The following is a 13,928-nucleotide window of genomic DNA, read 5'->3' as shown; positions in this document are numbered from 1 at the left end:
CTACTCTAAGAAGGGAGAGATTATTTTGTATTTGCATCACATTCCAACAAATGTCCCAGCACGTACTGGACTGTGCTGAAAGGTACTGGAGTCTCTGAGGCAGAATTTCCCCATTGTCTGCTAACCACACAAAGGAAGAAGCACAAAGAATGTTAATTGGCTTTTATTTTAGTCTGAACTAAAATATTCTTAAAAAAAACCCCACACAAAATCATGGATGGAATAGTTTTTCAGAGTCATAATCTGATTTGCTGTATCACAACAGGAAGGGTAAGTAAATAGCCCAGACGATCGGAGAAAACTTTTGCACCTTTATGAACTGTGGGGTGGGGGGAAGAGGTAACAGTTCCTATGCTTCACATCCAGTCAGCAGCAGTATAACTAAATGCATGGCCTGCATTTAGACACTGCAGCATGCCTTTATTAGGCTCTTAGCCTATAGGGCTTGTTTCCAGCATTTACTAAGTGCTTCCTCAATGCTACAATCATGACTAGTAATGGGACCAAATCCCTTAGTACCAGGACACTATGCTCTGGTTGGCACTAAAAGATAAATTAAGAAAGGGGCTGCAGTAGAGCTGGTGTAGCCCTATGAGCTCACTTATACTCAGCAGACAGTACTGGAGAGATGAGGACGGTTCTGATTTCTAAGGTCTGTTGGACAGTAAGTCACCACTGGTTTGACCAGAGCTGTGACACAGACTGGCTTTCAGTCTGAGAGGAAGAGAGAAAAGAAACACAGATCAAAGTCATGAAGAGAAGCCTCAGGTCTGCTGTGAATGACATTAGGAATCCAGACATATTGAGCTTGAATACTATCACATTCATCTGCTTAGCAAAAGTAAGGCCTAGCCCAGCAGCTCAAGGGATTTAAGAAAACATGGTCTTTTAAACATTTAAAAAAGTGTACATGTTCATTTTTGTCTAGTATTTGAAACGTCACATAACAGAGTGCGATACAGGGTTATTTACACTCTGGTGTAAGTGGGAGACGCTTTGTTAGTGGAGCTTGAGTAGAACCCGTGCCCAGACATATTGAGCTTGAATACTATCACATTCATCTGCTTAGCAAAAGTAAGGCCTAGCCCAGCAGCTCAAGGGATTTAAGAAAACATGGTCTTTTAAACATTTAAAAAAGTGTACATGTTCATTTTTGTCTAGTATTTGAAACGTCACACAACAGAGTGCGATACAGGGTTATTTACACCCGTGCCTTAAAGTTTGGGCAGAGAGGCCAGCTTCCCCTTCAAGTTTTCAGCAAGCTTGTCCATGAACTCAAAGGTGTTCAGGTAATCAGAGCGTGTGACACTATGGGGGAGAAACAAAACAAGACAGACATTAGTTGTAAAGCCACTCAAATGCTCAAAGCAAGGGAAGACTGTTGAACGAACTCTTAAGTTTTGCCTCTAAAACCAAAAGGGTTATTGCCTACTCATCAGGCTGATGTTTTTTGCCAAAAGGCTCCGGAGAAGAGGTAGCCAGGTGGTATTTTGCAGTGAAGTAGGTCTCCATCCTAATAAATGGACAGGGCTGTAGCCAGCCTGTCGTAAGAGAAATCTTTGCAGTTCCTTCTTTATTTTTCTCCCCATGCATTTGGTACAATAGCAGGGACAGAGCAACCTAGACTAAGCTACATGGGGCAGGGAGTGTCTCACATTCTGTTTGTACAGCACTGGCTACAGATGAGCTGTGTTCTGTGACCAAACTCCAGCAGTTCTTCACCATACTAAAATAACTTTCCAGCAAATGCTGTTCAGAAACACTAAGTAAAACAGCCTCCTCCAAGCACAGCCGATTACTTCATACACTTACTTAGGCAGGCCTTTGATACAGGCAGCAAGATCCTTTGTCATGAAGCCGGATTCAATGGTCTCAATGCAGACTTCTTCCAGAGCAACTGCAAAGTTCTTGAGGTTACTGTTGTTGTCCAGCTTAGCTCTGTGAGCAAGTCCTCTTGTCCATGCGAAGATGGAGGCTGAGAGAGAACACTAGATTACTCTGTCCTTCTAGAACTCCCTGGACATTGTTCTAAACTGTCATGTGGAACAGTAATTATTTTTTAAGATTATTAAAAGTGAAAACAGACAGAAAAAGAGACAGAAAATTTGGTATGGGAAAGAGAACACTTATCTTCATCTAGGCATCCTTTGCATTTTCTGCAGCTCTAAAGAAAAACAAACCCCAGAAACTACTCACTGCCTCCAGCAATCTCTTTGCACGTGCCTTTTTATCTTATTTTGTTCCTGCCCAAGTTGGAAAGAATGACCAGTGGTAGGACTCTCTGGTTACATAGAAAGTCGTCCTTATGATAGGAGGGTGCAGTCTTCTTCCTAGTATTACATTACACTCTGGTCCCTATGCAACTGTAGAGGATTCTTTCCCTCATGCCACGTTCTAGGTACACTTACACTTTAAGTATGTACATGGTTTGGGGGGTGGCTGGGTCTTTTGGAGCATCAGGAAGGGGAGTAAAATAAAAAAACAACCTAAACCTTAAGGCTTTTGAGGCTATAAACCCATTGTTTGCTCAAGAGTGGGAGCATGTCTCAAAGGCTAGGTTAGGTCTAGCTTATTGCTCACACTTGCTCCATTCCATCCTGGTTTTGCTCCAGGCTGCAGCTGTCTCCATGGAAGAAAAATGCATTATGAACTACCAGTTTCACCACTCAGTGGTGCAATTCTCTGCAGAAAGGATGCAGACGTTCTTATTCCAAACCTGTTTTTTCATGTGCAGAGATCGCTGAAGGGCAGTGAAAAGCAGCTCACCAATGGGGTTAGTGGAGGTTTCTTGGCCTTTCTGATGCATGCGGTAGTGCCGAGTAACTGTGCCATGAGCAGCTTCTGCTTCAACGGTCTTGCCATCAGGGCAGATCAGCACACTGGTCATCATCCCCAGAGAGCCATAGCCTACAGGATACACAGTTTTAAAAGTTCATTGTCTCCTTTGGACAGCCCCCTTAAATTCCCCTTAATCCCCCCATCCTACATCCTCCCAGTCTTGATGTGAGTCTTCCTGAACAGCAGTGCTGCTGTTGCAACTAACTGGCTAGTCCTAACACGTCAAAATAACAGCTCATCTGAACAGAAAGTGTTTTTTTTTGAACCATAAGATATAGATATGCAGGCATTCTCCACCATTTCAAGAAAATTAGTATTCTCACCTAACTTGCTGGACAGATTTTTACTGAAAAAGTGCAGTATGAGAACAAAGAATCTTAAATAACCAGTGTTGGGCTGCCAATAGCTGTTTTTTTTTGACAGGAAACAAACATAGAATCATATCAAGAGCATCTGCTGTAGTGAAAGGAACCACAAACTGGCAAAACTGGACATTCACATCCCTTCTAACTCTGTAGGTTTCAGAGATCTGCATCTTTGAAAGCTTCTTTGTTCAGCAGTCCAACACACATCCTTGTTCTGTGGGAGGCAGTTTACTGGCAGTACTTTAGAAAGAGCATATTAATAAAGCCACACATCTTGTCCTGTGGGTTTCTGCACCCATGTTTGTTTTGGCACCAGGCAGCTTGGTTATATAGGATTTTGATCAAGCACTACCAGTCTGTAAAGTTAAACATACCAATCTCTCTTTACACCTGACAGGTAGCTTTAGGTCCTGAAGGTTTACTTACTTATCTGTAGCACACCTGCCATCATGCTCACCACCAGTCAGCTTAACTCGAGCTGTCAGTGACAGAATGCCAGCTGTCTGGATACCTTCCATTAGAATGGAAAGCCTATCAGTTGTTATGTTGGTAGGAACTGCCGTCCAGTAAAGTGCAACTACACAGCCTATATTCAATGGAGTTTCTTGTAAAAGTGAAATCAGAAATTCTTTGCCTGCCTGATATCTCAATGACTGGCCACAGGTTTGTAATATAAGTTCTGAGACCCAATACCACCTCCTGGGCCATTACATAAGATATGACACAAGATCCCAAGAGACTGCTACTGAGCCTACTTCTGTGTAGCACAGGGAACATCTCATACCTTGTGCAACAGAGTCAGACTGCACATCCCCATCGTAGTTCTTGCAGGCCCAGACAAAGCCTCCTTCAGATTTCAGGGCCTGAGCAACCATGTCATCAATGAGCCTATGCTCATACCAGATCTTTTTGGCTTCGAACTGGGACTTGTATTCTCTGGGAAACAAAAACCAGAACACCTTGTCATATCGATAAAAACAAGGATTGCACAATTTGTGCAAGTAATTGTGCATAGTGAGGTGCATAGAGATAAAAGTGAAAAAAAAAAAACAAAACACAAAACCAAAACCCAGAAATGTAAAAGAAATTTGCATCCTCTTTACTCTTTTTTTTTTCTTGCTTGCTTTGCTAGGCCACTGTAAGTCTGCTTCAGAATCACAGAGGAGCCCATAGAGAATCTGTGACTTCTGTTAGGAGAGATGAACACCACAGCTTTAAACACTGAGTACTGTGTCCTGCAGGACAAGGGAGAGCGTGACAGGGAAGGTGCACAGCCCCCTCAAAGTGCTGCTGAGTGTCTGAAAATGCTGAATTAACTGTAGCAGCTAACAAGGCTGGGGAGGATGTTTCTGCTGCAGACTCATGCTCTGCGGTAGGAAGTATACAACTGTCCTAGTTACCTGTCATAGATCTCTTGGAAGAGGTCTTTAAAGCGGCCATCGTATCTCTTCAGGATGGTGTTCTTCGTGCTCATGTAGAGGGGCCAGCCTTTAGACAGCGCCATTTGGAAGGAACTGTGCGCAAAATCCTTGATAGACTGGTCAAGATTGTACATTCCCATGGCTACACCACCACAGCCTGTTAGTGGAGGAAAAACAGACAGGAATCAACTAGATTTAGTTTTGGTTAAGGATTTAACAGTCTCCCCATAGCAGACGTTGGCAGGCAAGCCGGTGTTATCCCCAGGTATCTTGATATAGTTCTCAATTTAATATTGGCTCTTTCAGGAGAAGATTCACTTTGCATTATCAGCTCAAAGCTCCAGGAGTCCTGTGATGCATAGTTGGGAGGGTGGTTTTGTTTTCCAGCTAGGTACATCTTAATACTGTGATCTAATACCCCTAAGAAGTTTCTTCTTAATCCAGCCTAAGCAGCAAAACTGTGACAGGAGTCAGCGTGCTTGAATTCCTACTAGCCATATAAGTAATACAGCATATTTTTCTATCAAAGCAGCAAGCAGTAGTTTGGAGCAGGGGTCTCAGTCAAAGCTAGAAATGGGTTTGCTCCCATCTTAAGTGCTTTGTACCTTCAGGCTTTGACTGCACTGCAGAACTAACTCCAGCAGTCAGAGGCTGCTTTGCCTAGCTCAGGTAAACAAGTCCCCACATGCATTCTTGCATCTTTTCAGCACATGTGTCTGGCCTACCCTGCAGCTTTGTTTCACCTGCTCAGGCTCACTTCCAGCAAGTTGTGGGAAGAACATGTACAGTCATCTGGGTGCAAGGGAAAGTCCTGAGAAGGCTCTGAAGAACTATCAACACTCACATGACTTAGATTGTGTAATGCAGACATGTTAGCAGCCTGAATGGAAGTGCCTTAAACTTACAGCCCAGCTCACCTGGGGAAAAGCAGCATTCAGATCATGGGAGAGGCTGATTGTAGGTGAAAGTAGGGTCTAAGGCTTCATGAAAAAGCTTTGTCATCTTCAGAGCACAGCTCTTTGTTTCTAGTGAAAAGTAGATACCACGTACTTAATTTTAAAGAACCTCACTACCACCACCTCTCTAGTTTGTGGTACAGTGCCTTTATCAGGGATCTTTACTCTGGAAACACCCCAAATTTTATTTTTGAAAATACCCTTTGCTGATATCCATTTGTCCTTACCTCCACATGGTTGTTACTATATGGACACACATGGAGAATGAAGAGGGGAAGCCAGAGGGGGTTTATCTGCTTGCCAAGATAGCAAGGTCATTTAAAGTTGATATTGGCAGGGAATGAAATTCCTCTTATTACCAGCAAAAACACACATTGTCGCCCTGCCTCCCTTAGTGAGTCAAGGACAGAACACGGTTTAATCAGCTACAGAGACTGTGTCCTCTGGAGCCATGATTTCATAGTTGCTGGACGACAGCTATTAAGTTTTATTCAAATACTTATTTGCATATAAGTAAAAAAACCAAACCAAAAACTTGTTGCAATCACACAATCCTACTGCCTATTAAAATCTCTTGATTCAGTGTCAAGGTTGAACACATTAATACAGCAACAGGACAAGCTTCCCTTATGCATTGTGGAGATATGCTGGCACAAAAGTTATCTGTGGGGAGGAGAGTTTCCCCAGAGCAACAGTAGTAATCTGCCATCTTTACACTCCCTTGCTTTCTGCTTGCTGATGCAACAGAGTGGTGAATCAGACTGGCAGCTGGAACTGCCAGATGTCTCCAATATAGGCTCACCAGTCACCTATCAAATGAAAACAGATTAGGACTGGCAATGAAGCAGGTGAACTCCAGAAGAAAGGCTGTGCAACAAGAGATAGTAAAGATTTTTAGGCTCCTGTAAGCAAGAATGCCGGAGAGACCAAGTATTACAAAAGAGGGTCATATGGCAGTCTTGGTACCTGTTTGCCAAGCTAACTGCATAAAAACTAGGATTCTGTGGTTTACATGGATGTATTAGAGTTTTGTAGCTAGAAACAAAACATTGCACACCCATTTATATAGGTTGCAATAAGGCTCCAAATCCTGAATCCTTTGATCATGGATAGGCAAGAGAGAACTTTCATGATGTTTTCCTGAATCCTGCCCCTAAAGAAACACCCTGGGTTCTAGCAATGTGTGTGTAATTGTTTTCACACAAAGCCCAGTGATGTCAGGATGACTCCTCCTGAGCCTAGCAAGGTCTACAACCAGCATAGCATTATTGCTAGGAGGGACACCAATACCTTTGGGACTGCATCTGTCAAAACAATTAGAGCCTACAGGCAGGAGCATCCTTGTCAAATCTCCCTTCCACCTTACAGAGCAAGTGTCAATTCTAATTTCTATTGAAAAAAGATTGCTCAATAAAGAAGGGTACAAACTACAAAGATATACAGAGCCCAGTAAGACAAACTAAAAATCAGGATTATACACAAATTGTTCTCAAATATATCTCCCCTTAGGTCAAACCCTGTTTAGATAGAAAGTTTCCCTCTGATTAGAGAGAAAAACATACATGCCGCTACCAAAGTCATCATTCAAGGAGCATGACAGGTGACCAGTCTAGTATGATTGTGTTTGAAATGCCTCTTTGATCCCAGGAAGATTTCAAGTAACTTTCAGTACTTTCCAGATAAATGAAGTCCCAAACCTTCTTCCCCACTACCTCAAAGTCATATTTTACCATCAAACAAATCTGCCTAATACTTTAAGCTTAAATTAAACAAAAAATATCAGTTTTAATCACAACTTTGAGATAATACCTACTTTCAAAGTTATGGACCAGATATGTGACTGGTTTGCCTCCATCTTCTGGAGTGTAGATCATCTCTACTTTTCCAGGCCCAGGTACCACAAAATCAGTTGCTCTGTACTGTTAAAAAAAATTGCCATGATGATTTTATCTATCAGGAGGACAGAACCAGAAAAGACAACCTGCATTTGGGAGGGCAGGGTACAGAAAAACATAACCAGTTGTACCAAAAAACCCATTGAATAGGCTCTGTTTACTCAGCCTTGTGGTCATCGGATTATTTTACTAGACAGTAGAAAGCCAAGTAGTCAAGAGTCTGCCTGTTTCAGAAGAGATCTTCCTCTTCAAGCAAAAAAAGCCTACAGATTCTTGAGCCCCATCAATTGACAGAGTATATTTTTACAGATGCACCGAAGTCTTAAACCGCAAAGTACCCAGAGTGTTGTGTGGTCTGTGAGTGGAAAGGCTCAAGAAAAACCATTCATATCACAACTACTGATCTCATGAATAAGGGGCAATCATATAGCACCTTAATAAAAGCCATTATTTGTATCCATCTTATGATGGATATGATGGATAAGGCCAATCTGTAGTAAGAGTTCATTGAATTCTGTAAATACACATTGCTCCTCTCAGCTACACAGACTCAAAAGAAGAGCCAACATGTACTTCAAGTTTTTAAATGGTATCTCATCTTCCTAACTGTCCTGAACAGTTTACGGTTACATTTCCTTGAAATTCATCATCCTTTTTCATGTAGTTTCTCTCCTATTGAGGGAATCTGTTCCCTGAGCTGTTCTGAAGTTACAGAAGTGTCTTGCTCATATGTCCTTTACATCTTCTTATATTATTCCTGTCACTTTAATCTCATACTTTGGCAGGGTTTCAATCCTTCCCCCTTAATCCATTGTTTTCTAGTATTATTTTGACCTTCTCAATTATTCAGTACTGTTAAGAATATTGAACCCCATTCTTTTCTACTATCAGGGCTCTGCAATTATTTTCCTCTTGGAAATTTATTATTTTACTTTCCCACCCCAGCTAATATTATGACTTGCCCTCAGTTTGTGGGTTTACCCATTTAAGTACTTGGCTCTTCTACAAGAGTTTTCTTTTGTCATGTTTGGCTGCTTTAGAGCATATCATTACCCATGGAGAACAGTATGGTTGATTCTCGTCCTCTGGGCTGCCCAAAGGCCACTATGCTGAATGCCATCCTAGGATTTTCCATGGCCTTGTACTACATCTGCCAGGAGAGCTCTGATAAAGGATGTTTCCCTACTTCAGTACCACAGCCTGATGTGGCCAGTATGAATACCAACTCTGCAAGAGTCCTGTGCAAGTTTAAGAAGCAGATCACAGTTAAAAAACCACACCCACAGACAGAAGGCAACTTTGCCCGCTTCTTAAAAAAAAAAAAATCACTCATACATTTTTGCTGTGATCAACATTGGCCACCAAAAAGTCATTCTGAAAAGTAAGATGGACAGTGTAAAGGATATTTTCTAAAGACATTGCTATGTAGGGAGGAGGGTTCTGCAGAGGTGAAGAAAAATAACTTTGAGGAGTTATACCCTGTGTTTAAGCTTATCTAATCTAAGCACAGGCCCCTGAATGTTCTTTATACAGCCACACCATCTAGGGAAGAGAGGCATGAACCAGGCTCTCCCAAACTTTGCCAGGTGCTGTACAAAGTAAGTGCTAGCAAGTACCCACTCCCAGGTGGACTGCAAGGGATAAAGCAGCAGCCCAGGGATGTCTTAAGTCTTTGTAGCTCTATACCAGACAGGACTAAGCCTGTTCAGATAAAAAAGAGAGGTAACCACTGAAGTGACTCACTTGATCCCCATAAGCGTGACGGCCAATGACAATGGGTTTCACCCATCCGGACACCAGCCGGGGAATGTTCTTGCAGATAATAGCCTCCCTGAAGACAGTGCCACCTAGGATGTTTCTAATTGTCCCATTGGGAGACTTCCACATCTGCTTCAACTTGAACTCCTCCACTCTTTTCTCATCGGGAGTGATGGTTGCACACTTTATGCCAACATTGTACTTCTTTATGGCTTCAGCAGCTTCCACGGTTACTTTATCGTTTGTAGCATCACGATGCTCAATGCCCAAGTCATAGCTGTAACAAACCCACAAAGATGGTCAGAACTACCTAGGACATTTGTTCGTGTCCAACAGGAATGAAACCAGACCCCACATGTGCCTGTTAGTGTAGTTCCAGTACTTTGCCATAAGTGAAGTTGTCCCTTTTCCAGGGCAAATGCTGCTGGACTGGAAAAAAACAGATAGGTTCATTATACTGATACTTCTGCTACTGGTAGGAGGTTGGAGAAAGGACAGCGTCAGTTCATGGCTGAGGCTCTCAGCCAGCATGGGACATAGCCATTATCTCCCCTACCTTCCCTTCTGAGCTTCCTGCAATGGAAGCTTTCAGTCTGGGATTCTAATGATATGGAGCAGCACAATCCCCAGTTGAATATGGGCCTTTATTTCAAATCTTTTGTGCTGAGGGTTCTGGCTTCCTTCACATACTGAGCATGCGAAGCTACACTAGGCTTAAAAACTGCTTTGACAATGGACCTGCAATCCTGCTCTGGCAGCAAAACTGCCAATACTCCCCTCAAACAGTCAGAGGAAACACGTTTCCCACACTCACTGTTTTAATAGCTTTTGGAGAACAACGGGTGCACAGCATGGAACAGCCCTGAAGCACAGCCAGCTGTACATGAATCTAGCCATTGTGCTGCCTCGGTCAGGGGTCTGCTTTCCCTCCTCCCACCCCTCCTTGAAAAGGGATGTTCTCCAGACTGTGTGCATGTATTATGCTGCTGCGTTCCTGTTTGCTTGGTTCTCAACATCAGCAAGCAGAAAGCCCAATGTAGGTGGCATACAAATGACTCCAGGAGCAGGGGAAGAGGTCAGACTTGTGGGTTTAATAATGGCAGACACCATTAAAGGCCTCTGTGCACATGGCTAGGAGCACTGCAGCTGGATACTTCTCTAATAATTATAGCTCAGTGGCTGGAAAGGGAAGAGATTATTTGTTCTGCTTGACCAGATGCTGTAGACAGCATATCCCTTTTGCCATACCAGCTGCTAGTATTCCTTTTTTTTCCAGAAGGGAGTGTGGGAGCACAGCCTAGGCTCAGGGAATAATTGCAACAGTTAGCTCACACTGTCCGCAGCAGAACTCAAGCTTACATCAGTGAAGAGTCTGTGCCCTTCAACCACCCTTTTGCCCTCTGGGCAAATCTTGAAACAGAGATGGCAAGAAGCCATAAACATACTCAGCGTCCATAGATGTTAGGCTTCCAGCTAGGGAGCGGCTGAAACACCCCATGTTTCTAATTGCTTAGGCTGCAGGAAGCCATGCAGACTGTCCAGGTGCTGGAAAGCCAAGACACAGGAGACAAAGATGCAGACCATGTCTGTAAGAGACCTTCTTAGAGGCACAACACAGAAAAAAAAGCTAACTCACAATTAAGCATTCACAGCTTACTGCTGTGAGGAACCCCAGAGGGGCTGCCAGACTCACAAAATACCTTCATCATGAGCCCATGCTTTCCAGAGTATTTAGTGAGGTTGGCCCTTAGATAAGTTAACCAGGGGAGTCTGCTCGGAACTTCACCAGTATGAAAAGGGCTAGCTAGCCTCTCTGCACTAATGCGGGAGGAGCTAGAAGGCTCTCAGTGCTAAGTGAAACATGATCAATGCCTAACAACACATGCAAATTGCAGTACAAAGTGGCTGTGTATCATAAAAAGCCATTACCTGTGCAAATCCAGATCTACATAAGGAAAAATCAGTTTTTCTTTAATCAGTTCCCAGATGACCCGTGTCATTTCATCTCCTTGCATCTCCACAACCGAGCCTCCATGGATTTTTTTAGACATCTTGAGCTGCAATAGACATAAAAAAACAACCTAAGTTAAAACTGCCAACACACATCACCAATACATGGATCCTGTATTTTTGCAACACAACTAGAAGAGAGGTAGTAACATAGCATACAGGATCTCTCCTAAAAGTCTTGAAAAATAACCACTGTTTATCCCTAGTTTCAAGCTAACTGGTATTTTTCTTAAAGCCCCAGCTCCCAGGAAGGTCTATCCAAGGATTACAATAAAGGTTAATAGCTGAGATTTAAGGGCATGTGTTCTAAGGGCATGAGCTTTAATTATGGTTATACAAAAGAATGTGAAAGCATGACCAAACTTTCCCCCCAAATTTCACAGAAATAGATGAGTGCTGTTTATTTTTAGATTTCATGAGTTCTAGTCCAGGTGCCTGTTTCTCCCCCTTTTTTCTGAAAAAATTGAGGTTAATGGACATTATTTTAATGACAGCTCATATTGCTGGCATTATTAAGACTAATACAATGTCAGCTTCTTTATTAGCTTCCTTCCCCAGGAAGGAAGGAAACAGGTACAGAAATCCAAGGGCCACATCAAGAGTACTTTCTCTTGGCAAGCTTTATTTCTGCTGTTAAAATAAATACTGGACAGATTTGTTTTCTGTATGGAACAGAGGTTTCCCAAGATATTTGTTCACAAAGCCTCAAAATATAAACTTGAACTCTGCTCTTCTATTTGCACTTTGTTCCTTGACAAAACCCAACCCCATCAGCCACTGAACTGCTCTAACACAGTGCCCTGCTTTATAACAGCTAGAGTTTCTTGGTTTTCAGCTCTGATTATGCAAGAGCTATGACTTGGCAAGTTCCTCCTCTCAAGACAGCACAGTTCTTGTATGCAGATGTTAGGATACTACAGTGAGATACCAAGCCCTCATGCCTCAGGCTGCAGTCTCACAGATACCAAGGTCCATGAATGGCTTTATCCAGAATGAGGGGTCCTACTGTACACAGAGTCTATTCATCTAGGTAAAGTAATTCAGAAGTGTGAGGTTTGCAGTGCAAGGGCCCCCAGGTTACAAGCACATGGGGGGACTGCTCCCCAGATCAATTTTTTTTTTTTTTAAACTAACTTGTGCTGTATTTCCAAAATCCAATCCATTAAATATTTTTAGTCTGATAAGAGAATAAACTTTCTAAGCTATGTTCTAGCTACTGCATCAAGCTTTTCCAAACTTTTTAAGGAACAAAAATTAAAAACCAAAAAGTAAAATGAGGTTGTGAGTTACTAAGACTCTAAGCATGTAAACTTGAAAAATTAACTAGTCTGAGGCACTCCTATCCCAAAGAAAGATAATATGTTGGCTTATATTAGGCCTCTCTAGTCCTTATGGGAAACTTTAACTTCTCGCAACCACACTCCGTCTGAACTCAGTTTATTTATGCAAGTATTTTGGGCCCAGTTTTCAATTGTGACTACCTAAATAAGGACTGTGTCACACTCCTATGACCTAGGCACAGGAATACTACTATTTAAGAGACTTCAGTTTTGCTTTTGGCACTTACACATTCTGAGAAACAGTCTAATTCATTTAAGCCAAAATGTACACAGACACCCAGCCACCATCGCTTGTTTTGTGGTTTGGTCCCTATATAAATAAGACAAATCAGACTATGTCAGTTATAGCAACAGGTTTTGCAAAGCTGGCTTCGGACCTATATGGTGCTGCTGTCACACGGGAAACACAAAGGTATGCAAGACACCTCCACTGAGATACGTCTCCATTGATATGTGGAAACACTAGCTTCTTAAACAGCTCTGACAGCATCCTACATGTTTATCTGATCATCGCCCCCATACTTTTCCCCTCCTCAAACACTGACATCCCCAGTTTCTCTAGGTACAGGGGCAGTACTGCAGTAGCATCCCTCTTCTGTGCACCAGAGTCAACATGCCAAGAGATTCCTCTAGAGAGCACGCATTCCCTAGAGTCCAAATCTTTCTGTCACTCTTCCCCTTTGATTTTATATTCTCCAGACCTGCCAAAAGTCAGCAAGGTCTTTCTCCTACAGTAACACTTTTTTAAAAACACTTAATCTAGGCATTTAGCCAAGGCAGCTTAGAATTTCCAAATACTCCTTGGTCCTCAGGAAGGGCTCAGGTCTTACAGTCAATAATTAACTATTGCGACAACTCCTTAATTCAGGTTTACAGAAGATCTCTTCAGAAGATCAGGCATGGTCCCGGGGGAGCAGTACAGATCATTGTCACTAACCAAGATCTCGCCTGCACTTGTTTTTCGGCTGCGTTGCCGTCCATCCACACATGCAGCCCGGCCCTGACAACGCGATGCAGGCCAGCTCTTCCAGTAGCGGTAGGATTTGCCGACCAGGCCACGGGCTGCGGCCGGTGCCACAACTGAGGCTGAAATCCAGGCACTGGCACCACCTCAGCAAGGCGCTGCCGGGCCTGGCCAGCACGGCAGTGACCGGGGGCGCTCCCCCCAGCCCAGGAGGGCTGCCCACGGAGAGACGAGGGGCCCTAAGCGCAACCGGCACTGGGTGACACTACTGACTATTAAGAGATATCGGGATTGCGAGGGGAGAAAGGCCAGACCCGGGCGGAGAGGCCGAGTCCGGGGTGCAAGCACCCCCTCAGCACCCGGGGCGTCTTCAGCAATACC

The 13,928-nt window shown here is 43.2% G+C and overlaps 1 protein-coding gene across 1 annotated transcript; it reads right to left on the bottom strand.

Moving 5' to 3' along the window:
* Positions 1–1,205: 1,205 nt before the first annotated feature.
* IDH1 (isocitrate dehydrogenase 1 (NADP+), soluble) lies at positions 1,206–11,305 on the bottom strand. The gene is made up of 8 exons (XM_009704404.1): positions 11,163–11,305; positions 9,219–9,510; positions 7,394–7,499; positions 4,604–4,781; positions 3,988–4,139; positions 2,767–2,907; positions 1,813–1,975; positions 1,206–1,308 (listed from the first exon to the last, which is right to left on the bottom strand). Exons 1-8 carry the CDS (start codon positions 11,282–11,284, stop codon positions 1,215–1,217), a joined length of 1,248 nt encoding a protein of 415 aa, XP_009702706.1. The 5' UTR covers positions 11,285–11,305; the 3' UTR covers positions 1,206–1,214.
* Between the last annotated feature and the right edge of the window lie 2,623 nt (positions 11,306–13,928).

The sequence above is a fragment of the Cariama cristata genome, unplaced genomic scaffold (assembly GCF_000690535.1).
Source record: "Cariama cristata isolate BGI_N322 unplaced genomic scaffold, ASM69053v1 scaffold19367, whole genome shotgun sequence".
NCBI classification, from domain to species: domain Eukaryota; kingdom Metazoa; phylum Chordata; class Aves; order Cariamiformes; family Cariamidae; genus Cariama; species Cariama cristata.
Note: the sequence above shows the minus strand (reverse complement) of the source record. Positions and strands in the feature narration are given on the sequence as shown.